At 44.3% G+C, this 23,725-nt stretch overlaps 1 protein-coding gene across 1 annotated transcript; it reads right to left on the reverse strand.

The window, feature by feature from the left end:
- Positions 1-1,564: 1,564 nt before the first annotated feature.
- Positions 1,565-21,468, reverse strand: cdadc1 (cytidine and dCMP deaminase domain containing 1). Its single transcript, XM_083633719.1, has 11 exons — positions 21,357-21,468; positions 20,614-20,717; positions 19,931-20,108; positions 13,498-13,801; positions 10,241-10,447; positions 9,453-9,586; positions 6,940-6,989; positions 6,416-6,585; positions 4,172-4,361; positions 2,337-2,397; positions 1,565-1,886 (listed from the first exon to the last, which is right to left on the reverse strand). The coding sequence occupies exons 1-11, from the start codon at positions 21,463-21,465 to the stop codon at positions 1,786-1,788; spliced, it is 1,608 nt and encodes a 535-aa protein (XP_083489845.1). The 5' UTR covers positions 21,466-21,468; the 3' UTR covers positions 1,565-1,785.
- Between the last annotated feature and the right edge of the window lie 2,257 nt (positions 21,469-23,725).

Here is a 23,725-nt window from a genome sequence, read left to right on the forward strand (position 1 = left end):
CACTGATACATCTGTAGTCACCATCTGCTTCTTTTCACCTGACAGCGAGGAGTTTCAATGGCAGGATGTAGCGTGTGGGAGGATCAGGCAGGCAGGCTGGCTTCCCACCCGCAGACACGGTCAATTGTGCCTGTACTGTCTGTGCGCCCGACCAAGCCGGAGGTAACATGGGGGCTCAAACCTGTGACCCTCGTGTTGGTAGGCAGGGAATCTAGCACTGCACTACCTGGATGCCCTGCTAAATGTCTTTCAAATATTCTCACTGCGATATCCTCCCAAGTGCTAGAACGCTAAAACTCTAAGTACAGCAATTGAGTTACATGTCCTTCATTCAGTGCTCCCATACAAACCTTATCAAACATCTTTCACCTTTTAAATAACCTATACACAAATTCAATAAAAAAATAAAATAAAATCACAAACAAATCTACATATTTCACTGTATATATTACTCACTTTTAGTATCCTTATTCCCTGCCCTTGTTTTTGCCCTACATCCACTTTGTCCATGAAAGTTTGCTCTGTATGCATTCTTTACCTCTTCTACCCATCACTCCATCTTTTCTTAGTGGTTTCACAAGGTCAGTCTCTTGCTTCTCAGCTTGTCCTCGGCTCTCCCATTCAGCGAGACCGACGACTTCTGAGTGACTCAACTAGTGAAAGATTGGAAGTAAGCATAGCTTGGGAAGACGGAGCGCAGTTTGCATCCGGTTGTTTTCAGTATTGCAGCAACTTGCTGCCAGCAAGACTAGTAGCCTAAGCCTTCAGTAGACAGTAAATGTTGTCAGGTTGAACACTGATTTGAGAGCAGATTTGAAATGACAAATGGATGCCATACCTAAAGGAATACACCAGGTTTCTGGTAGATGGTCAGGTACAAAATAATTCACATGTCCCTGGTGCTCCATGCTAACACTGCAGCTAGCATCATTATGTTGAGTGATAGTAGGCCACTAACATTATCCAAAGAGTAGCCTACTAAACTTTTAGTAATAAAGTTGGTAGTGTTTTCTTTTTATTATTGTTATATGGCTTGTGGATTCATACATTTTAAAACTCAATATAGGTGATGTAAGTTTATTTTAAGAACTTTTCCCAAGCTTTCTGTGAGGGGAGGCCCACAGTCTCAGACTTTGAAAACCCCTGTCCTACACAAAACTGCCAGATGTATAGCCACATATGAGTTCAGATCACTCGCCATGTGCACATTTTCTCACTTTTGAGCTCATACTAGTCACATACTAACATTGTCAATGACTGATTGTCATTATATAGTGTATGCTAAAGTGTTAGCTTGTCATTATATCACAGCCTAGTGTATGAATGCTAAAGTGTTAGCGTGTCGCACCAGACCCAATGATCTACCAGGCACAAGTGGATGATTTTGGTGTTGTGTTCCCATCACTTTAGCAGCTAAGTTGATCAATGGGAGAAGCTCACAAAAACAATGGTGTATTCCTTCAACTGTAAAATAGACTTTTGCCAAACGGAGCCCAAACCCACATCTAAGGCATAAAATAACAAATTGTTTAACTATTTGTGACCCAGATTAAATATTCTCATTGCAATCTAGGAAAACCATCAGTATCTAGATTTCCCCCTGTCATGGCTATATTAGGCAGCCATAAAATATATCAGATCTGTGGCACAAAGAGTTAAACATGTGACTGTTTTTTCATATAACCGTTCATGGTTGATGTTCAGCAGGTCCTGGGGTCTGTTGGTGCACTGCCTCACTCAGCAGACAGGGCGCAGGTCCTGGAGTTTGTTGGTGCACTGCCTCACTCAGCAGACAGGGGGCGGGTCCTGGAGTTTGTTGGTGCACTGCCTCTTATTGCTTTGCCTCTCCTGCTCAGCCTGCCTGCCATGCTTCCCAACACAACCATCTGGGAACAAACAGAGAGGCCAGTGGTCAGGTTGCTTTTTAAGAGTTCAGAACATTCATTCCTGTTTTTAAACATACAACTCATTCATATGTAAAGGGTGATTGACCCCCCCCCCCTCCTTAGTTAAGTGTTCCTGATCAGATCCCTAGTTAAAGGTAAATAAAGTGCCCAAATCTCTCTGATTGCAGAGATGGATCTGATTGATCTTCTTGGAATATGCAACATCTAAATATTGTTTAATAATTGGAAAAAGTGGAGCAGCTTCTAGTGTGTCTGGTGTGCCCAGGTGTGGGTCATCAAAATGTTGTTTTTTTGTCTGTGTTCTGCAAAAATGTTGCACCTGCAAAAGCCAATTTTCAAAAATGTCAAATAACAATATAACCATATGTAACTTTACTATTGCAATGCATTGTTGACAATGGTACAATTATGACAAGATAGAGAACTCACTGGCAAGGTAAGAAGAAGACGATGATGACGACGCCGCCACAGAGCCGACTGACTTCTGCCACTGTGAAGACAGAAAAACAATGTTAGATTCTACATGCCAGTGAAACTTACAACCATGTTATCTGCCTTCTTCAACTGCACCAATCTGCAGCACAGCAGTTTAGTTTTCAAAAGTTACAAGGCAGTTGGGCCATATCTTACACCAAGGGCAAGGGCAAGCGTTATCTTTGATCATTTCTAGCACTCAAAAAATCTCCCTTTTTTCTTTTAATTAGCACTGGGTCAGTACATCAAAGGACGTGTTGAGTGCAAGAAACTATCAAAGATAATGCTTGCACTTGCACTTGCACTTGCACTGGGCATAGGATATGGCCCATTGTCTTCTCCTGTAGCTCTCCATGTTGAATGAATGAATGAAAGGGGATTTCATTATGAAACAAAGTAGGCTATGTACAGTACGTTTGTATGTAGCCATTTAATCTATTCATCAAATACTCAATACATAGACATGTTGACTGAGTAGGCAGGCAGTGCATTTGCAGTCATGTACAGTACGTTTAAGGCATTTCAATGACACTTTTATCCAGAGGAAACAACAAAAGCAAAAACAGACTATATATGGACTGGAACAAATATTGCTGTATCCTACAGTATACCAGTGGTTCTCAAAGTGGGGTCCGGCGACCAGGACTTTTTCCCCACTCACTATAATTCCATCCATAAGTAACACAAAGAGAGAATGTATGACTATTTGGTCATGGTTTTTATACACTTTCTGTAATAAAGCATCTAAAAGCAAAAATCTTGGGGGACCCTGGGAGACAATCTTTTCAATCTTGGGGTCCGTGGTCTAATTTGTGTCAATTTAGGGGTCCTTGATGAGAGAGAGAGAGAGAGAGAGAGAGAGAGAGAGAGAGAGAGAGAGAGAACATAACCACTTCCCAATTATAGACTTCTGTCTATAATAGAGAAGTGCTATGGTAAAGAAGCAGTTTGGGGATTGCCTGCTTTGGTAAAAGGGCAGCCCAACAGTAGTAGTTTAGGCAAAGGAAATGCCTCTCATTCACTCTCCCCAGCCAGATTTTCCCAACAGGTCAAGGCAATTTAACTAGTGACCATGTGATCACAGGTACTAACTTCAAGAATACTGCTGCTCTGTCATTAAAAAAACAAAAACAAACAAACAGGGGGCTATATCTTAGTGCAAGGGCAAGTGCAAGTGCAAAATCTTTTGATAGTTTGACTTTCTACCACTCAAAATGTCCCTTTTTTCTTTTAATTACCACTGGGTCAATGAAACATGTCCTTTTATGTACTGACCCAGTGGTAATTAAAAGAAAAAAAGGATGATTTTGAGTGGTAGAAACTAGCAAAGATTTTGCACTTGCCCTTGCCCTTGCACTGGGAGTGGTTAAATGGGCAGTGATCTCTTCTATCATGTTATTTAAGTAAGGAATATGGGTGTTTTTACTATTAAACTGACCAGATGATTATACAGTACACTCAAGAACTGATAAACTGATTTCTTGTATATTTTGGTTATGTTTATGTTTTTGCTTTAATTTTCACTAGTTCTCACTATGTGCCTCTTTCATCTTATTTTGTTTATATTAAGACTAGCTGATACCTTGGTGATAGCTAATGAGGATCCCAACAAACTAATCTATGACATTAGCGACCTCTATTGGCAGCCAGTAGGAGCTGCAACAAAATAGACTGAAATATCTTCTATACAAGTGCCTGATACAGTAAAGTACAGTAGTTTGTAGTAAAGGTGGTCTTTCTAGCTGTTTTTCTGTCTATTTATTCACCCATCCCTCCATCCATGTACTCACTATGAACTTGCAGACTCCCTTCAGGCTGCTGAACCTCAGGTAGGAGATGTCTCCCTTGTCCTTGCCGCTGTCCTGGTCGGTGGTGTAGATGTGCGTGATGCCAGATCCTCTGATCAGAGGGATGCACTCATCACAGGGACATTTAGTTACAAACAGCATGGTGGACTCGTCCGCTCTGATGTCCCGACTCCTGAAAGCATCAGGAAGAACTCTGTGAAACACTCTTTGAACACTAGACGGACCAGAATAACAGAACTACTAGAAAGACGGTAAGTGGTCATTTTGACCACTAGATTCCAAACTCTATATCTCTCATGATCAATACCCAATTGAGAGATTAATGCATTCAATTCTTATTGCTCTTATCTTGTCTGTCTGTAAACCCTTGTATATGTTCCTTGTAACAGGGCACTCTTGAAAATGAGAGCTTGCTCTCAAGAGCCTTCCCTGTATAAATAAAGGCAAAATAAAAATAAAAAATAAAAAATTCATTGTGTTAAGATATAAGACCAAAATGTGCATTTTAACAAGTTTAAAGAAGTGGCATACTGTATGTGCTTTTTAACAAGTTGAAAGAAGTGCCAGAATTCCAGAACTACTAGAAAGACTGTAAGTGGTCATTTTGACCACTAGATTCCAAACTCTATAATCTCTCATAATAAATACCCAATTGAGAGATTAATGCATTTATTGTGTTAAAATATATCCTCTCTTTGCATGGACAATGTTCTGACCTGAATGTGAGCGCGTTCTGCTCTGCATGGACAATGTTCTGACCTGAATGTGAGCGCGTTCTACTCTGCATGGACAATGTTCTGACCTGAAGGTGAGCACGTTCTGCTCTGCATGGACAATGTTCTGACCTGAAGGTGAGCACATCCTGCTCTGCATGGACAATGTTCTGACCTGAAGGTGAGCACGTTCTACTCTGCATGGACAATGTTCTGACCTGAAGGTGAGCACGTTCTGCTCTGCATGGACAATGTTCTGACCTGAAGGTGAGCGCGTTCTGCTCTGCATGGACAATGTTCTGACCTGAATGTGAGCGCGTTCTACTCTGCATGGACAATGTTCTGACCTGAATGTGAGCGCGTTCTACTCTGCATGGACAATGTTCTGACCTGAAGGTGAGCACATCCTGCTCTGCATGGACAATGTTCTGACCTGAAGGTGAGCGCGTTCTGCTCTGCATGGACAATGTTCTGACCTGAATGTGAGCACGTTCTGCTCTGCATGGACAATGTTCTGACCTGAATGTGAGCACGTTCTGCTCTGCATGGACAATGTTCTGACCTGAAGGTGAGCACGTTCTGCTCTGCATGGACAATGTTCTGACCTGAAGGTGAGCGCGTTCTGCTCTGCATGGACAATGTTCTGACCTGAATGTGAGCACGTTCTGCTCTGCATGGACAATGTTCTGACCTGAAGGTGAGCACGTTCTGCTCTGCATGGACAATGTTCTGACCTGAAGGTGAGCGCGTTCTGCTCTGCATGGACAATGTTCTGACCTGAATGTGAGCACGTTCTGCTCTGCATGGACAATGTTCTGACCTGAAGGTGAGCACGTTCTGCTCTGCATGGACAATGTTCTGACCTGAAGGTGAGCGCGTTCTGCTCTGCATGGACAATGTTCTGACCTGAATGTGAGCATGTTCTGCTCTGCATGGACAATGTTCTGACCTCAATGTGAGCACGTTCTGCTCTGCATGGACAATGTTCTGACCTGAAGGTGAGCACGTTCTGCTCTGCATGGACAATGTTCTGACCTGAAGGTGAGCGCGTTCTGCTCTGCATGGACAATGTTCTGACCTGAATGTGAGCACGTTCTGCTCTGCATGGACAATGTTCTGACCTGAATGTGAGCACGTTCTGCTCTGCATGGACAATGTTCTGACCTGAAGGTGAGCACGTTCTGCTCTGCATGGACAATGTTCTGACCTGAATGTGAGCACGTTCTGCTCTGCATGGACAATGTTCTGACCTGAATGTGAGCACGTTCTGCTCTGCATGGACAATGTTCTGACCTGAATGTGAGCACGTTCTGCTCTGCATGGACAATGTTCTTTTTTTTTTGTGATCAATTTTTTATTGACTCTGCATGGACAATGTTCTGACCTGAAGGTGAGCGCGTTCTGCTCTGCATGGACAATGTTCTGACCTGAAGGTGAGCGCGTTCTGCTCTGCATGGACAATGTTCTGACCTGAAGGTGAGCGCGTTCTGCTCTGCATGGACAATGTTCTGACCTGAAGGTGAGCGCGTTCTGCTCTGCATGGACAATGTATCTGTATTTGCGTCTCTGTCGGTCCTGCTGTTTGGTGTCCATCTGCGGGTACTCGCCATACTGTGAGCCTGCTGGGTAGGCATTGTACCCACAACCCACCAGGTAGAGGCGCCCTGTACCATCACAGCCGGCCTGGGAAAACACAGCAGAGCAGACAACTACATCAACAGAGTCAATGATACAGTCTTTTGGAACATTTTCCTGTTGCTCATCAATCATCCATGTGCCCCTGGTAGATTGTGGTAGAGTGTACATCATGCTAACACTTTAGCATACAATATGTTGAGTGCTAGTAGGCTCCACGCTAACACACATGTATTCATTTGCTGTGGAGTGATTTTCAGCTGTAAACAGTCTCCCATTACCCACCACCTCACTTCCTATAGAAACACCTCAGCAGAGATATGAGCAGGGAATTATAATAATAATATAATGGTATACTGTTATGTAGACATATCAAAGCAAAGAGAAGAGAGTTGAGCTCACCGACTGCCCCTCTGCCCAGATAACAGCGCCCACGCCCACCTTAGGGTCCTCTGGAATAAAAAAAAATAGCAGATTACATGTTAGGACCTGGTGACAAATGGACAATTTGAAAGGAATGTTCTTTTATTTTAAAGTTTTTGACCTTTCTGCCAGTAGGATACGGTCTTAAACAGGAATGCAGCTCCACACTGAAAAAACAAGTCGTTTTTGAACACACCACTCTCATTCATTTCTAAAGGGAGATTGTTTCTTGCTTTGTGTTCCTGATCAGACCCCTAGTGGTTGAATGCGCATTTTGATCTTATGTATTCTATTAATTTCCCTCTTTTGCATTACTTTAACCTGTATTTTAATTGCGTTTAGATGCTTTTGTTGAAGAATCTTTGGCAATGTCATCTATGCTTCTCGACTTTATGGTTTTGGAACTAGTGATGGGAGAAACGAAGCTTTGAAAATGCTTCGGAAAATGATTCACTGTTTCAAAATGCTCGAAACACTGCACACTGGTGACATCTGTCGGTCAAGTGCGTGTACGTGCAATGGGATGACCCAAAACAACACCTATAATGATTAAATTATTAGGACGTTACTTTAATATATTTTCAGTCCAAGGCCATGTTCAGACTAGGAGGCCAAATCTGATTTGTGAACTTTAGTGACCTATTAATGACTTTATCCAGATTGGTTTTATGAGTCTGGATGCTCCAAGTCTGATTTGTGTCACTTGTCCCAAACCACATATGGAGGTAGTTTCCAATCTGCTTCAAATGTGCTTTTGACTGATGTGTCTTCAGTGCGGATGCGCAGATCCACCAAATCTGATTTGAACGTCACTCGCAACTCGTCATCAAATGCTTCTGCGCAGGAAAAGCACGTCACCAACGGACGCCCACGTCGTTATCATAGCAACCCATGCAGATAGGCTGTTTAGGTCTGGACACACAGATCCGACTTGAAAATCAGATTTGTGGCAGTGCGCGGACACACTCCCAAATCAGATTTGGGAAACCAATCAAGATAATGATGATTAATGACTTTATCAGCAAATCGGATTTGCCTGTAATGTGAACATGGCCTAAGATATCCTGAAATAACCAGACCTAAAGTTATGTAGAATATGGAGGCCTCCATATGGTTGTATTTTAATCATTTTCATTATATCATTTGTGTAAAGTATGTATGACAGTTATAGCATAATATACTATATTTATTTGTAGACTGTATAGACATATATAAGAAGGTATGTTATCCTTATGCCTTCATTTGTGTATGAAATAAACATTTGTGTATAAAAGTAAAGCTATTAAGAATTATTTTTATTCAAAAAATTGTTTGTAGTTGTTTACATTTCTTGCCCGCTTCAAATGAACTAAATCTCTCTGAATATCAATCAGTCAGAATGACTCTTGTCTCTCTCCTTCAAAAAAACAACAACATTTAGCAATGTTATAGTTTTTTATTACTGTATAAATATTAACGGGAAGGCACATCGTGATGTGCAGGAACTGACTGCAGATCAGACAAAACTTGTTTGAGTCAGTCAGTTAATATGAGTCAAAGTCGAAACAACTGATTCGAGATCAGTAGTTGCCATAAATTGGACACAGGTTCACTTCAGGCTCGAGCCCCTAGCGGCCAATTACCAAAACTTCGACACGTTTCAAAACAATTCGATGTAATGCAGCTTCGTTTGCTGAAATCACATGACTTGTTCACTTTGCTACACACCTCAAAGCATTGTTTCAACACAACATTGTTGTAAAAGTGTTGAAGCTTTCAAAACAAAACGCTGTTTCAAGTCTGCCCATCACTACTATGAAATATCAACACTGGAATGCTGATGGAGTAGTTTGAGTCTCATCATTTGCAATCTGGGGGGAAGAACCCGCATGTATTGCCCATCTATTAACAAAGTCGAGAGTCTGTTCCGGCAGTTTTACCGGATCCGCACAGAGCCGTACCGCATCTGGTGTACATTGGGTTTCCTTTGTGGTATGCTCTCTACCAGGTGAGCCACCCACTCCCCAGCCCCTGTGATGTATTTTTCCTATTCTATTGATTCTGTGGCTCATCCCAGATCAGCAGAGGGGGTTGAGCAACGGCCAGGACAGCAGCAGCAGCAGCAGCAGCAGCAGGGGGAATTGGCCAAGTACAATTGGGGAGAAAATGGGGGAAATAATTTTGAGCCTAGAGCCTAGAGGTGTGAATGTACAGCAGTGTGCTTCTTAAAAAGGGCCTGCATGCTCAGTCAAGTGTCCCTGAATAAAAGGTTAAAAACACAGGGGCATTTGTGATTGGGATAAGAAGATGCGTGACAACAGCTTATGCCAGGGAATACAGATGTAAACTAGCCTTTTGGCTAGTTCTGGCATATTTACAGCAATGCTCATTAATATGCATTGTCCCTGTCAAATATACCAAATAAATAAATAAATGTGAAACATGACCGGGATACGGTCTGGTATTCTGTCCATGCTAATGTAGTCAGCGACAAACAGAGGAAACAAGCAGACCTGTTCTGTAGGCCAGCAGCCTGGCTTGGATGATGCAGTGGCGAGCCACTTCTTGGGACACTCCCTCGTCATGTGGAGGCGTTGAAGTCTTGGTCAGTGACAGCTGGGATGGGTCACCGGTCGAAGACTGTTCCCTGGGAGCCAGACGTGACAAGATCAACACCCAACAACAAAGACTGTTCCCTGGGAGCCAGACGTGACAAGATCAACACCCAACAACAAAGACTGCTCCCTGGGAGCCAGATGTGACAAGATCAACACCCAACAACAAAGGTGGATAGTAGGTACAAAAATGAGTCAGGCAGTTTTTGCCTGCACACAGTCAATGTCAGGATGGTGATCATCTAAGCCTAAAGCACCAGGCTCTGGTCTCTGGATCTAGAGGCATGGATTCAAATTAGGGATGACCATACTTTCTAGGACTGTCAACTGTCAAAAACAGAATAAAACAATATAATACAATTATATTTTGTTTAAAAGAACTTAATCGTCTTAACATAGGTATGTCTGAGAAGCTTAAACCTATTTTGTACTAACAAAAATGCATTTTGCTATTGGTATCATTAGGTGGAAAAGAATATCGGTATTGGCCTCAACAAACCATATGGGCTAAGCATACAGTACGTGCTACAATAGGTGTCTGTATTACCACATTTTGCCTTGATGACACTAACTCACAAGGTGAAAACAATACCAGCCACACGCTGTCGCAGATTGTAGTAAAGGTAAAAAAAAATAACAACATAAGAACTGTGATGGCAAAAGCAGACTCGGAGTGCATCTCTTACCTGTAGAAGCCATGGTGGAGTTGCGGCACCCCAGCAGCCACTGTAGCCAGAAGCCGGACCAGGTCCCTCATGTTGTGTCTCAGGCTGGAGAAGTAGGGCTCCATGCAGAAGTTCTCCAGGCCCATCTGGGTCAAAACCTCTTGGTGCTGCTGTGCCTTCTCAATCAAGAACTCTTTGGAGAACTCTTCTAGGCGTCTCCTCCGCTGTCTGGAGAACAGGAAGTGTTTATAAAACATATACAAACTAGAAATAACCACCTCACGGTTGTAGCCTATGCCTCCGCCCACAAGTCAAGTTGCAGTTTATATCCATGTTTGTCCAGACTCATAAAATATACTAGAAATATTGCACGCTCATTTCTAGCATGCTCGCCAGTAGCTTGCATGCTTCATGTTGTGCACCGCAAAACCCTTGCCTTATTCTAGTAGTGAGATGTGTCACAGTGAAGTTGACCTTTGAACTTTTGGAAATATATGATGTCACAGTGAAGTTGACCTTTGAACTTTTGGATATAAAATGTCATCACTTCATTCTTTTATCCTATTAGACATAATGTGTGAAATGTTGTCATAATTAGCATATGAGTTCTTGAGTTGTGGCCAAACATTTTTTTTGTGAGGTCACAGTGACCTTAACCTTTGACCACCAAAATCTAATCAGTTCCTTGAGTCCGAGTGGATGTTTGTGCCAAATTTGAATAAATTCCTCAAGGCGTTCCTGAGATATGGCATTCACAAGAATGGGACGGAAGGACAACCCGGAAACATGATCGCCACATCCGTGCTGTGTTCACATTTCTCCTCTTTTCCCACAGCGCAGCCGAGGGCATCACACGCCAAATTCGGGTCATGCAGTAAGGTGTCGCTTTGTGAGATGGTCTCTAGTTTCCCGGGTGGCCGATGTTTGGACCTTCGGGCCAATCACGTTGCTTAAACATGGCAAACTCCTACAAAATAACCCTTCGGCCGGAAGCAGAACTCGCCATCTTCGGCTGCTCGGAGTCCTCTTTGGACTTCCCTGCGGCTGTGCAGCAGTCTCTGACACAGGGGACAATCGTTGCTAAGAAATTCATACTGCAGGAGTGGAAGTCCCCCTCCCCACCCTCTTTTCAGCTGTGGCTGGCGGACATGACCTCTGTTATACGGATGGAGAGACTCAGGTTCCTGAGGACCAACTCACTCGGGAGATTTATAGTTTTTTGGGACCCGTTTCTGGCCTACCTTGACGAGGTTAGGGGCGATGGGTGACCTTTTGAAAGATATCGCATACCTAAAAAAGCATATACCGGTACATGTCTGGTAGCTTCCTGTTTTGTCTTGATTTGTCTTGTTTTTGTTGTTGTCATTGTTTAATTTCCATGATTTTTATGACCTCCCCCCCCTTGGCTCACACTGTCTATCTATGTATTAACACAATACTGTAAATAAAATATATAAACATGGCAAACTCCACTCAACCAGGACACCGAGCAACTTTAAACAAACACACATTCAAACGACAAGCACAGAGAGTTTTATTCTGAGCCGCGGAGCTAACAGGTTGTGTTGTGACATTTTTGATAATGAAGAAACTATACATTCTTTCCTATTTTCAACCCAAGTGTATTAAACCTGTTTGTTTTCATGAAGTAGCTCCATTATAAGTCAAGTCAAGTCAAGTCAAGTCAACTTCATTTATAGAGCACATTTACAACGACAAGTAGCCGACCAAAGTGCTTCACAGATTTTTGATAATGAAGAAACTATACATTCTTTCCTATTTTCAACCCAAGTGTATTCAACCTGTTTGTTTTTATGAAGTAGCTCCGTTATAAGTCAAGTCAAGTCAAGTCAACTTCATTTATAGAGCACATTTACAACGACAAGTAGCCGACCAAAGTGCTTCACAGATTTTTGATAACGAAGAAACTATAAATTCTTTCCTATTTTCAACCCAAGTGTATTCAACCTGTTTGTTTTTATGAAGTAGCTCCGTTATAAGTCAAGTCAAGTCAAGTCAACTTCATTTATAGTGCACATTTACAACGACAAGTAGCCGACCAAAGTTGCTCACAGATAAAAACAATAAAAGTATAGAGACAACAAGTACAAAATACACTGCTACCAAGCAAAGTGCAATACAAAGTGCAAAAAATACCAGTGATAAAATAACCGGCAATTAGGTTGTCAAGAGGCAGGCTCAACTCAGGTCGAAGGCCAGGGAGAAAAGGTGCGTCTTGAGCAGGGATTTAAAAGCCACGAGGCTCTGGGCTGATCTAATATGGAGGGGGAGGCTATTCCAGAGCCTAGGGGCTGCTATCACAAAGGCTCTGTCCCCTCTGGTCTTAAGCCTGGTCCTGGGCACCTCCAGCAGCAGCTGGTCAGCTGACCTTAAGGCTCTGGATGGGGTATGGTGGCGCAGGAGCTCGGCGAGGCACGGTGGTGCCAGCCCGTTTAGGGCTTTAAAAACAGTCAGCAGTCATTTAAAATCAATGCGGAAACGGACGGGGAGTCAGTGAAGTGAGGCCAGGATTGGGGTAATGTGGTCGCGCTATTTGGTGCTGTCGAGCAGCCACATTTTGAACCAGCTGTAAGCGACGGAGCAACGACTGATCGATGCCAACATACAGTGAATTGCAATAGTCTAGCTGGGTTGTGATGAAGGCATGGAGCACCCTCTCCAGGTCCCTCTGGGGAAAGTAGGCCTTGGTCTTTGCTAGGAGTCGAAGCTGGAAAAAGCTGGTTTTAACGACAGAGCTGACCTGTTTTGTGAACTTAAAAGCGCTATCAAAAATCACTCCTAGGTTACGAACGGAGGAGTGGATGTTGGAACCAAGAGGACCCTAGCCTAGAGCATCAACAGGAGGGATCAAAGAGGCGTTACCAAATAAAATTAACTCAGTCTTGCTTTCGTTAAGTGAAGCTAGGCTGCTGCTGTGGTTGTGCCTCTCCACCATGTTGACTTTTTCTGACCATGGGGGAACAATGTTGCTGGGTTCAATCCCAAAGCATTTGCCAATAAATTGGTACGGCTGATGCCGGTTTTCTCTACTTGCTTGTCATCCACAAAGGTCTGATGATCACAGCGCTTCCCACACACAGAGTAGCCCCCCTCCCTCCACTGCGAGCGGAGCCTGTAGGTTATATTGATGTGCAAATTGTGATGTCAGTTATCCACCCCCTGGCTGGCTACTATTTTCACCCAACTGGACATTGTATGCACTAGTGGAAACCCCTGAATAAGACAGACAGACAGACAGACAGACAGACACAAAGTACCCGGTGAAGAGTCTCTCTACATCCAGCTCTGGTTCATCGTCTGTCACTCTCTCCATGAAGTCGCTCCCCCTGGAGGTCTCGTCTATGAACTGCGCCAGGCCGTGCGCCAGCGGCTGCAGCAGCACACAGATGTGAGGGCGGCTGTTGGACTTCAGTTTCTCTGTTGCCACGGCGTCCAGCGCGGCCTCCTGGGCAACGTAGTCAGTTGGATGGTGGGAAAGGTAATGTGAATGGTTTGTAGAGGCGGGCTGTAGCATGCTGACCTCGGGGTCCCCGGGCCAGAAGGAGATCTGACTGACTCTGGCTGGAAAAGAGAAAAAGACATCGCCAGTGTTTATTTTCCAGGTGTTGTTAAAGTTATTATGGCAGCAAGGAAGGATTCACATCTGCTGACAGTATGGCAAGCATGACTATAATTACAATTATAAGTTATTATAACAGATTCCTGTATAAATGGCAACTTGCCAAGATAAATGATTAAATGGGCTGAACCAGGGCTTCTCAAATTCCAGAGCGTGGTCCTGACCCCGGACCGAACTACAAATCAATCCGGACCGTACCTTGTGTCACATTAGTCTGATGCGTTGTGTGGGTGAACGTGCATTTCCTCGTGTGCACGAGGCTACAAGCGCATGTGTGACACATTGCAGAGCGCAAGTTAACCATCGTTGAATTTTGCTTTCACAGAGCCGCTTGTGTGTGTGTGCGTGTGTTTGTGGTTGTGTGTGTCGTGCCTGTGGCTCATAATAATGCCACTATTTTCCTATGGAAGGAGTACAGATTCCACGCTCCACAGTGGACTGTGGATTTTTCTGCAGTGGTTGGCCGTGCAAAGACTTGAAAATTGTTAAACTCGAGCGGGTAAAAAATCTGCGCATCATGTGCCACTTCTAAAGAGAACAACTCAGCGCTACTTTCGTTGCCTGGCAACAAACAACACAGTACTGCTCCCTCCACTTCATTTCTGCCACTTTTTTTTAGAAGCGAGGCGGGTCGCCGATTGTGTTACTGCAGCAAATGTTACCCACCTTCAGAAGGCAGCCATTCGTGTGCTTGTTAGGTTCCACATATCGATGCGTGTCTGGATTTTCTACGATAAACATTCTTCAAAACTCCTACAGCAGCAGTTTGACCAGTGAACAACTGGGTCAGTGTCCAAGTGCCCATAGTTAGGCAAAGTTAGGCAAACATTTCTCAACCGATTCAAGCCACTATACTGTAGTATTGCATGTGTGTACTAAAGTGGCATTTAAATTATGTTATGGACTGGACTTTGATTTATGTCAGTGTATTTTATAGGGGCATTGTTACAGACCTTTGAACTTGTATGAAATTCTTAATTGGACCTTGAATTTAAAAAAGTTTGAGTATGCCTGGGCGAAAGCGGTGGCGTAGGGTAGTCACCACAGGCCCCAGTACAAGCAATTTTGACGGGACCTAGTACATGGTAGTTAGAAAGTACACACGCGCATGGGGACAAACACACACACACACACACACACACACACACACACACACACACACCATTTGGCATATAGATATATATTTACCAACATCATGTGTTGGATTTTACAGTTGAAGGCTATTGTATGGGGGAAAATAGAGAGGTCATAGTCATAGAGCAAGGTATCAAAACCATGGATAGCGCTCTGACACCAGTAACAGTCAAAGTATTTCAGAATCAGAATCAGAATCAGAAAGACTTTAACTCATTGAGTGCCAGCCACTTTGGGAAAACGGATGCTCCCAGTGCCAGCCCTTTCAGAGCGTTTTCAGTGATTTCTCGAGGCCCACAGAATATTGTGTGATATTACTATGTAAACACCGAACACGCCCAAAGAACGATGAGACTCTATTGTATCATCAGCAAAAAAAGGTTTATTGATATCATTTTCCGTTCTTTAGTTATCAGAAGATAGGTTGTTTTCAGCAAAAACAGACGTTTCAAACTAGAAGCTGAGATAATCAGCCTTTTGTGAAATGAAGCATTTCAAGCACATCACTGACTCTGAAGCTAATATTTTCTGATGTAGTGACACCTCAAAAATAATTTCCTTCAATAAAACAGCGAAAACAAAGGAATTTTGTTTGGCAAAATAATATTTTTTAGCTGCAACCAGCAGCGCTGGCCCCTGCGTGCGCAGAGCTACACCTTCTTGCTGGTCTTGATTTACTGCTGGTGGGCATCAGATATTCTAGCTTGTGTTTGTAAATCTGTCCATCGAGCCTCCTGCTGTCTGGGTCGGTGTTGTATGCTGCCCTGCGTGCCCCACCCCCCTCAACTGCACACTCCTCCGTGGGAGTGTCTCTGGTGGCTCTCTGCTGCGTTTGCTCTGCACTGAAAAGTGCGCTACGCCCAGCTTTTTCACAGCGTTCCACCGTTTTTGTCGCAGGCTTCCAGCTGAGAATAATGTAACTTTTCAGAAAGACGCTGGTGTCGGCAACTAATCATGTGGAGGGGCTATCGCAGCGGAGACGGAGGGGCTCAATTGTGGCAGCAGATTGGCTGCTGTTCACAGGCACAGCTAACGTTATGCTTCATGCATATCCATGCATACCGATGCGGTTTCCGTTTCCCCATGACTTCTCTGTTTTTTCCTCACCTTTCTCTAATCTGGAGAGCACTGTCGCCACCTAATGGGTCCGTAAAATAGCTTATACACATTCGACATCTCCCATATTTTTACAGGAGATGCATCAGGCTTTGATCCACGTCCCACCGTCAAAAAACGCAATTGACGTCTTTAGACGTCATTGGCACTCTACGTTACTATTTGAATTGACGTCTTTAGACGTCATTGGCACTCAATGAGTTAATGATCCCCGGGGGGAAATTGGGACAAGTTACAGTAGCTCGCTCACAGAACACACATAGCATAAAATAAACAGTAGTAAATGCAATATTAAGCAAAATAAGCAGAAGAACACAACATAGCATAGAATAACAGTAGTAAATGCGATAGAAGCAAAAATAGTAGAATGTCTAAGTAAGCAAAATACAAAATACGTAGAGTAAGTATGCATTCTGTGTCAATTATCATTATTGCACCCTGGACTTATATTAAGTCGGCTTGCCCTATACGTTACACGTGGCTCAGCCAGGCACAGTTAACCTATCGGCTGGCTCAGTCTCAGGGAGACTGAGCGTCTCCGAGGTGCTCTTTTAAGAGAGGCATTAAATAGACCAATGGCCACAGGCAGGAATGATTTCCTGTGCCTCTCCGTATTGCATCTAGGTGGAATCAGTCTCTCACTGAACGTACTCCTGTGTTTGACTAGCACGCCGTGGAGTGGGTGCGAGTCATTGTTCATGATGGAGCGTAGCCTGGACAACGTTCTCTTCTCTGACACCGCAGTCAGAGAGCCCAGATCCAGCCCCACAATGTCCTTGGCCTTACGGATCAGTTTGTTGAGTCTGTTGGCATCCGCTGCCTTCAGCCTGCTGCCCCAGCACACAATAGCATACAGGAAGGCACTAGCCACTACCGACTCATGGAACATCCTCAGCATGGTCCGGCAGACGTTGAAGGACCTCAGCCGTCTCAGAAAGTAGAGACGGCTTTGCCCCTTCCTGTAGAGTGCATCAGAGTTCTTAGCCCAGTCTAGTTTATTGTCAATGTACACTCCAATGTACTTGTAATCCTCCACTATGTTGATACTGACCCCGTGGATTGAAACAGGGGTCACCGGAGCCTTGACCCTCCTCAGGTCCACCACCAGCTCCTTTGTCTTTGACACGTTGAGCTGCAGGTGGTTCTGCTCACACCATGTGACAAAGTTGGCCACCACATCCCGATACTCATCAACCCCCCCTCCACCCCCCCGCCCCCAGCACAATTGAAGCCCGTGATCGCTTTCACACCCCTCCACACCTCTCTCATATTATTCTCCTGGAGCTTCGCCTCTAGCTTCGACCTGTAGCCCTCCTTTGCCACTCTGATGCTCACTTTCAGCTCCCCCTGGATGGCTCTGATCCTGTCTGTATCCCCCGACCTAAATGCTCTTTTCTTGGCGTTCAGGATGGCCTTTATGTCTTTAGTTACCCACGGCTTGTTATTAGGGTAACATTTTATTTCCTTAGTGGGTATGTTGCAATCCACACAGAAGTTGATGTAGTCAGTAATGCACTCTGTGATCCCATCAATATCCTCGCCATGTGGGTCACAGAGTGCCTGCCAGTCTGTTACCTCAAAACAGGCTCTAAGAGCCTCCGTTCCTTCCTCTGACCATACCCTCACTGTCCTGGAGGTCACAGGCAGTTTTTTAACCATCTGGGTATATCTGGATCTGAGGTAGACCAGATTGTGATCAGAGCGGCCAAGCGGGGGGAGGGGTGATGAGGAGTAGGCATCCTTCACGTTCGCGTACATCAAGTCTATTGTTCTGTCTCCCCTAGTGCTACAGCTCACGTACTGTTTAAAGTTGGGCAGTGTCTTCGTCATAGTCACGTGATTAAAATCCCCCGATATTAGTACCAATGCACTCGGATGCTTAGTCTGAAGTCCAGCAATGGCGTTGTGGATAATGTCACACGCTGATATCGGATTAGCGGAAGGTGGGATGTAAATCGCCACTACAATCACATGCGAGAACTCCCTTGGTAAATAATATGGCCGTAGCCCCACAGCTAAAAGCTCCGTATCCGGGGAGCACGAGCGTTCCTTAATGCAGATATGAGCCGGATTGCACCATCTATTGTTTACCAGAATGGCAAGCCCACCTCTTTCTTCTTACCGCACAAGGTGCTATCCCGGTCCGCTCGGATCGTCTGGAAGCCATCAATTGATGCGTTAAAGTCCGGAATATCTTTATTTAGCCAGGATTCCGTGAAACACATTATGCTGCACTCACGAAATTCCCTCTGTGTCATCGCCAGTCCTGTTAGTTCCTCCATCTTATTTGCTATCGATCTAACATTGCCCATAATCAGCGAGGGGAGGCTTGGTTTGAATCTTCTCCGTTCTCTCCTGGCTTCGTTTTTCCTCTGTCTCGCTCTCCTGCCTCTCCCTCTTCTTCCTCGTCTTGCGTTTCTTTATTAATTCCTCTGGAATCGGCGGCGCGGGGACCGCCTCGCCAGCCGGCGAGCGGAGCTCCAACAGCTGTTGTCTGCTGTACACAATGGCCCCATGTGTTGGCGCCAGCTGATGCGCCCATGAGATACATTCCAAGAGGAGTAAACCGGTCAGAAATACGATAAAAATTCCACTGAACCACATGGTTACCAACGGATACACTATTTACACAATATATACACACGTTAAGTGTCAGAAAAAGAGCGATCATAATAATATAAGTACAAAGAGCACGAAAAACGAGCGAGCTACTACAACAAGCGACCGTCCTGGTCGACGCCGGCGCACAAAGTGAAAATAAGCATCAGCACCTGAGAGCAGAGAACTTTTTTATGTTGAATAAGCATATCATTTTGTTATAGATTGCTACTGAATATTTTACAAAATGAAACCATGATAGAGATGGCTTCGCCTTTCGAGGGCATATATAGTAAATGGCACCAATTTAGCTCGAATGACGTATTTCTGGGGTGGCAATTTGAGTCATTTGTAACGGCCCATTCTCTGCCCAGTACCTTTTTGGAGAGCCTGCTCTCTCCACGGGCCCCAGTACAACCGCACTGCCTGCATTGACTATATCTACGCCCCTGGGCTAAAGTGAATGTAAAATCATTGCAATGGTATTCAAGTTGAAAGTGTCTCAGAAAGGATTACAGTATATAATGACAGAGGAAAGCATAGGAGATACCCATGAAGGAAGATAGGTTAGAGAGAATGATTAGCTGATTGAAATGACTTGGGAGTCCCTCACTCTCTTTGTGAAACTTTTTTTTTTTGTATCCCATTTTTATCCACCATTAGTGCTAATTTTTTATTTATTTATCCTGGTTGCTGCTCCACCCTCTGCCAATCTGGGGAGAGCCGAAACTGGCTCCATGCTTCCTCCGAGACATCGGGAGTAGCCAGCCGCTTCTTTTCACCTGACAGGGGAAGCTTCACTGGTAGAACATAGCACGTGGGAGGATCACACTATTCCAACGAGTTCCCCTCCCTCCGAACAGGCGCCCCTAACGACCAGAGGAGGCACCACTTCAGCGACCAGGATATTGCATGTTTTTGTGAGGGGTTCCTATATGAAGGAAACCCCCAGGGAGCACGGGGAGAACATGCAAACTCCACACAGAAAGGCCCTTTTGATGACCCCACCCGGGCGGTGGGCACTCGAGGACATGCGGACAGGCACGCATTCCTTCAGTGCTCTCAACGTTCCAGGTGGGAATCGAACCCAGGACCTTCTAGCTGTGAGGCGAGAGCCCTACCACTGAGCCACCGTGCCCCCGAGAGTCCCTCACTGTCTTAGCAGCTCTCTCTCTTCTATCTATCTATCTATCTATCTATCTATCACCCCTCTTTCTCCTCACCGTTGATGATCATCTTGAGGCAGGAGGCGCAGGGTCTTCTAGAGAAGTACAGCTGACAGTCGGCCAGGCTGGCTCCATGTTGGATGATGGCTACCTGTCCTGCGTGGAGTTCAGGCCCGGAACAGTGGAGTCCCGCCACCTTGCCGTCCCGAACCACCACCAGACCCATCCCACGGACCTGCAACCACCACATACAATTAGAGGTCAACTAATACTTACTGTTAGTCATATTTTTACTTTGTGAGTGAATTAATATGCATATTTTCTCAATATTTTGCCTATCAGACCTCACTGCCATTTGCGGACGTGGCTCGTCTCCCTAATACTGCCTGCTCTTGGTCACACAAACATATCCGATCTCACTGCCCCTTGCAGACACACCTAGTATTGTCCGGTCAAAGCCTTCACTCCATTCCCAATGGATAAATATTAGACAAGGTTGAGGCCCCCATTCTGTCTTGGGGCACACTGTCCCCCAATACTGTCTGTGTGGAGTGTGTGTAAGCTAAAGTAGGGATCTACAGGGATACAGATGATTTTGGTGTCTGTGTTCTCATAACTTAACAAGGAAAATGTCCAATGGGACATTCTCCCCAAAACTTTAAATATTATTAAATCCACATGAACTGGCTAAATCTGCCAAGAGGGTCTGTGTCTCTGTTGGTTTATACATCGTTTACAACCTGACTGTGATCTTCGTCGTCAGATTGCTCCTGAGGGAACAGCTCCATCCACAGGCTCAACAGGGTGAACAGGTTTACTTCTGACAACCTGGGGGGGCCTTGGCCTGGGAGGGAGGGAGGGAGAGAGAGAGATGGGGGAGACAGAGAGAGAGAGAGAGATTGCACTGATTCATCATCAATGGTTTGGGGTGGTTGCTTTACCGTTGCAAGGTTATGACTGAGGATATGGGCATCTTTATTTTTATGGAATAGTATGACCTAAATTCATACCAGACGTCATAATTAGTCAGTTGTATTAAACTGACATAAGATATATGAGGATTGAGTCACTTGACTTGAGGAGAAAACGACATATGAATGAATTTCAGAGAATAGATTGTGTTTATATTAGTGGTTACATTATGATGATCACAGACTCGGCCACCTTTTTAGTTACATCATGACACCTCTATTATCCATGAATGATAGACAGTCACTGTCACATAGACAAGCAATTAAGGTTGGGGACTGATTATCTATATCTCAATCCATGACTTTATTATCATGGCTGTTTATCAGCATAGCAACATTGCCACACAGCAGTACACAACAGGAACCAACAAATATCAAGTTAAATCATTTAAATTTATACTGTGATGATTATTTGTGTCAAAGCATAATATACAGCCTATACAATTGTATACTGTGAATTTGAAACGGTAAAATGTATTCTCTCTTTCGTAACCTACTCTGCTGTATCTCACCTTGTACTCTGCTCTCTGTCTGGGTGCTGCTGTCTCTCACATCTCGACCCGGCCTGGATTGGCCTGGGTCGGCTCGGTTCTCTATCTGCTCGCTTCTTGCTGTTTCCATCCAATCCGCAAACTGTCAAAATTATGCCGAATTGGATTCCAGCAAGTGTAACTGGGGAGAGGGTCCAGCCCGAGCAGTACCACCAATTGTCAAGTCAGCTAGAATGACATCGATATTTGCCGGTCACAGCTTTCAAAATAAAAGCTCTATAGCGGAACTTCTAATGGCTTTCCGGCAGACTGGATGCCTTGCGGCACATTGCTGCCTCTCACAGAATATTATACAAATTCCAGAATCGGGGGTCCACCCCCTTCGACCTTGTAACAAGCTTGGGGGTGTTGTGTAGCTTGTTAGCCTCCTGGATAGCTAGCGTAACTGTGTCCTGCAACGGACACCTGGACGCCTGTTTCGTCACGTCCGGGTCAGAGGTCTCTCGACGTGGTTTCCGGTACTTTAGCAGGCATTTCAGATGCTGGATCGCCGCTTTGTGAAAGTGGAACTAATTTATACATCTATATGTGTCAATATGTGGAATTTCATATGAATATGTGCATGGTAACATGTCAAATTACTTTAGGAAAGTGACTTTGATGACAGAAAGCCATAAGACGTGCTTGGGCGACGAGAGTTACTGATCTTTAAAGTTGCTAGCTTGCTAGCTAGCTAACGCTAGCTTTGTCTAAAACACAACAAGGCCAGCTAGGTGGCAATAATGCAGCAAAATGGGACTCAGCGACCACTACAAGCCACTCGCTTTGTTGACTATTACTGGCTTGCTAACCACTGGCTTGCTAACCAGCAGAGCCGCAGAGTGAGCTGTCCGTAACAGGACCGTAACAGCTTTCAGTTAAGACGCCAGCGGTAGCGTCCGTTCCCCGACTCTGGTAAATCAAAGACACAACTAAAAGAAATTATTTCAACGGTATGTTGCTAGAAAGAAGTTCGACTTAACGTTTTCGCCGTTAAACTACACGGAAACATGACATGATCATTGTAGCAGTGTTTGAAGCACAATTTTAACAGGAGTTTTGTAAAAATATTGTCCGTTGCAGGACTCGCTTCCGTTAGCTAACGTGACAGACTCAAACCACGGCAGTTGTGGGATTTGCGCACAGACTGTTTATTACTTGTCGACCATATTAAGCCTGGTCTCTACGGCACTACTTGTCTACACACATGTAGAAGTTAGACAGAGAAGCTAGTTCACACACGCCAAGTCTTGTAACAGAGAATAGTCTTGCGTCTTGCGTGGAGGCAGACTGGAGAAGAGGAAGGACGTAAAGTAGGTTGTCGTAAAGACAATACAATAACACGGAGCGCCACACAGTGGACCAACATGTAATTGCACCCAAAGTGACTGTTACAACCTCCGTGTTCCCGGACCTCTCAGCCCTCATGCCAGCATGCCTACCTCCCTCGCTGCTCAACGGCTCGGACTCCGTCTCCTCCGGCAGATCCTCGTTTGCTTCCTTCACTCTCCGATGTCCTCTATTGCTGAAAATGAGGCAGCCAGGTTCCGCACACAATTGATCGAGTGATTGATGACATCTTGCTCAATTGACATCACTGATGGCATCACTGTTGACATCACGATTGCTCGAGTGACATTGATGAGATCACTGGTGACATCACAATTGCTCACATTGACACTCTGTCACTGACAGTGCTGACTCATTACAAAAGTAACATATTACATGTAATATATTACTTTTAGCAGTAACTCAGTAATATAACTTATTACTTATATGATTTCAGTAATATTATACCAGTTACTTTGTCAAGTAACTCAAGTTACAAATTGAGTTACATTTTATTAAATCAAAGCACATATTTAAAAAAGATACAATAATTTCCTAATCAAACTGTGTGTTTTTATGCAAATAACTACTATAGATAACAATAACAAAGGAAAAGAATACCATTTAGAATTTTGGATACTGACTACAGTATCCGGGGTGGCGATGTCATTCTGCTGCTGCTGTTGTTTTGGTGAAAGTAATGCAAAAGTAGTGTAATAAGTAACGGGTTACTCTACACAGAAAGTAATATTGTAAAGTAACTCATTACTTTCAAATGAAAGTAACTAGTAATATGTAGTAGGCTATATTACATTTTGAAAGTAACTTGCCCAACACTGGTCACTGACATCATGATGACAAGGAATCCGCTCGAGCCCAGAGAAACTTAGGTTGAGCGTGCAAAGCGGCATGAGTTTGGTCACATACAAAAAATGCCCATGGCTATCTTCTCCATCTCAGTCTCCACATAGCATGCAAATTTCTAGTTTTACTAAAAGTTTGAGTAGATAATGTAATTAAAT

This window comes from Poromitra crassiceps, assembly GCF_964638095.1.
Source record: "Poromitra crassiceps genome assembly, chromosome: 3".
NCBI lineage: Eukaryota > Metazoa > Chordata > Actinopteri > Beryciformes > Melamphaidae > Poromitra > Poromitra crassiceps.

What these genes read in the sequence shown, in the direction of transcription:
- cdadc1 (XM_083633719.1), bottom strand. Translation starts at nt 21,465, where the DNA reads ATGGAAACAGCAAGAAGCGAGCAGATAGAGAACCGAGCCGACCCAGGC. An exon ending in CCTCAAGATGATCATCAACG is followed by an intron (nt 13,802 to 19,930) that starts GTGAGGAGAAAG and finishes TCTCTTTTCCAG; the next exon opens with CCAGAGTCAGTCAGATCTCC. An exon ending in GCTGCTGGCCTACAGAACAG is followed by an intron (nt 6,990 to 9,452) that starts GTCTGCTTGTTT and finishes TTTTTATTCCAG; the next exon opens with AGGACCCTAAGGTGGGCGTG.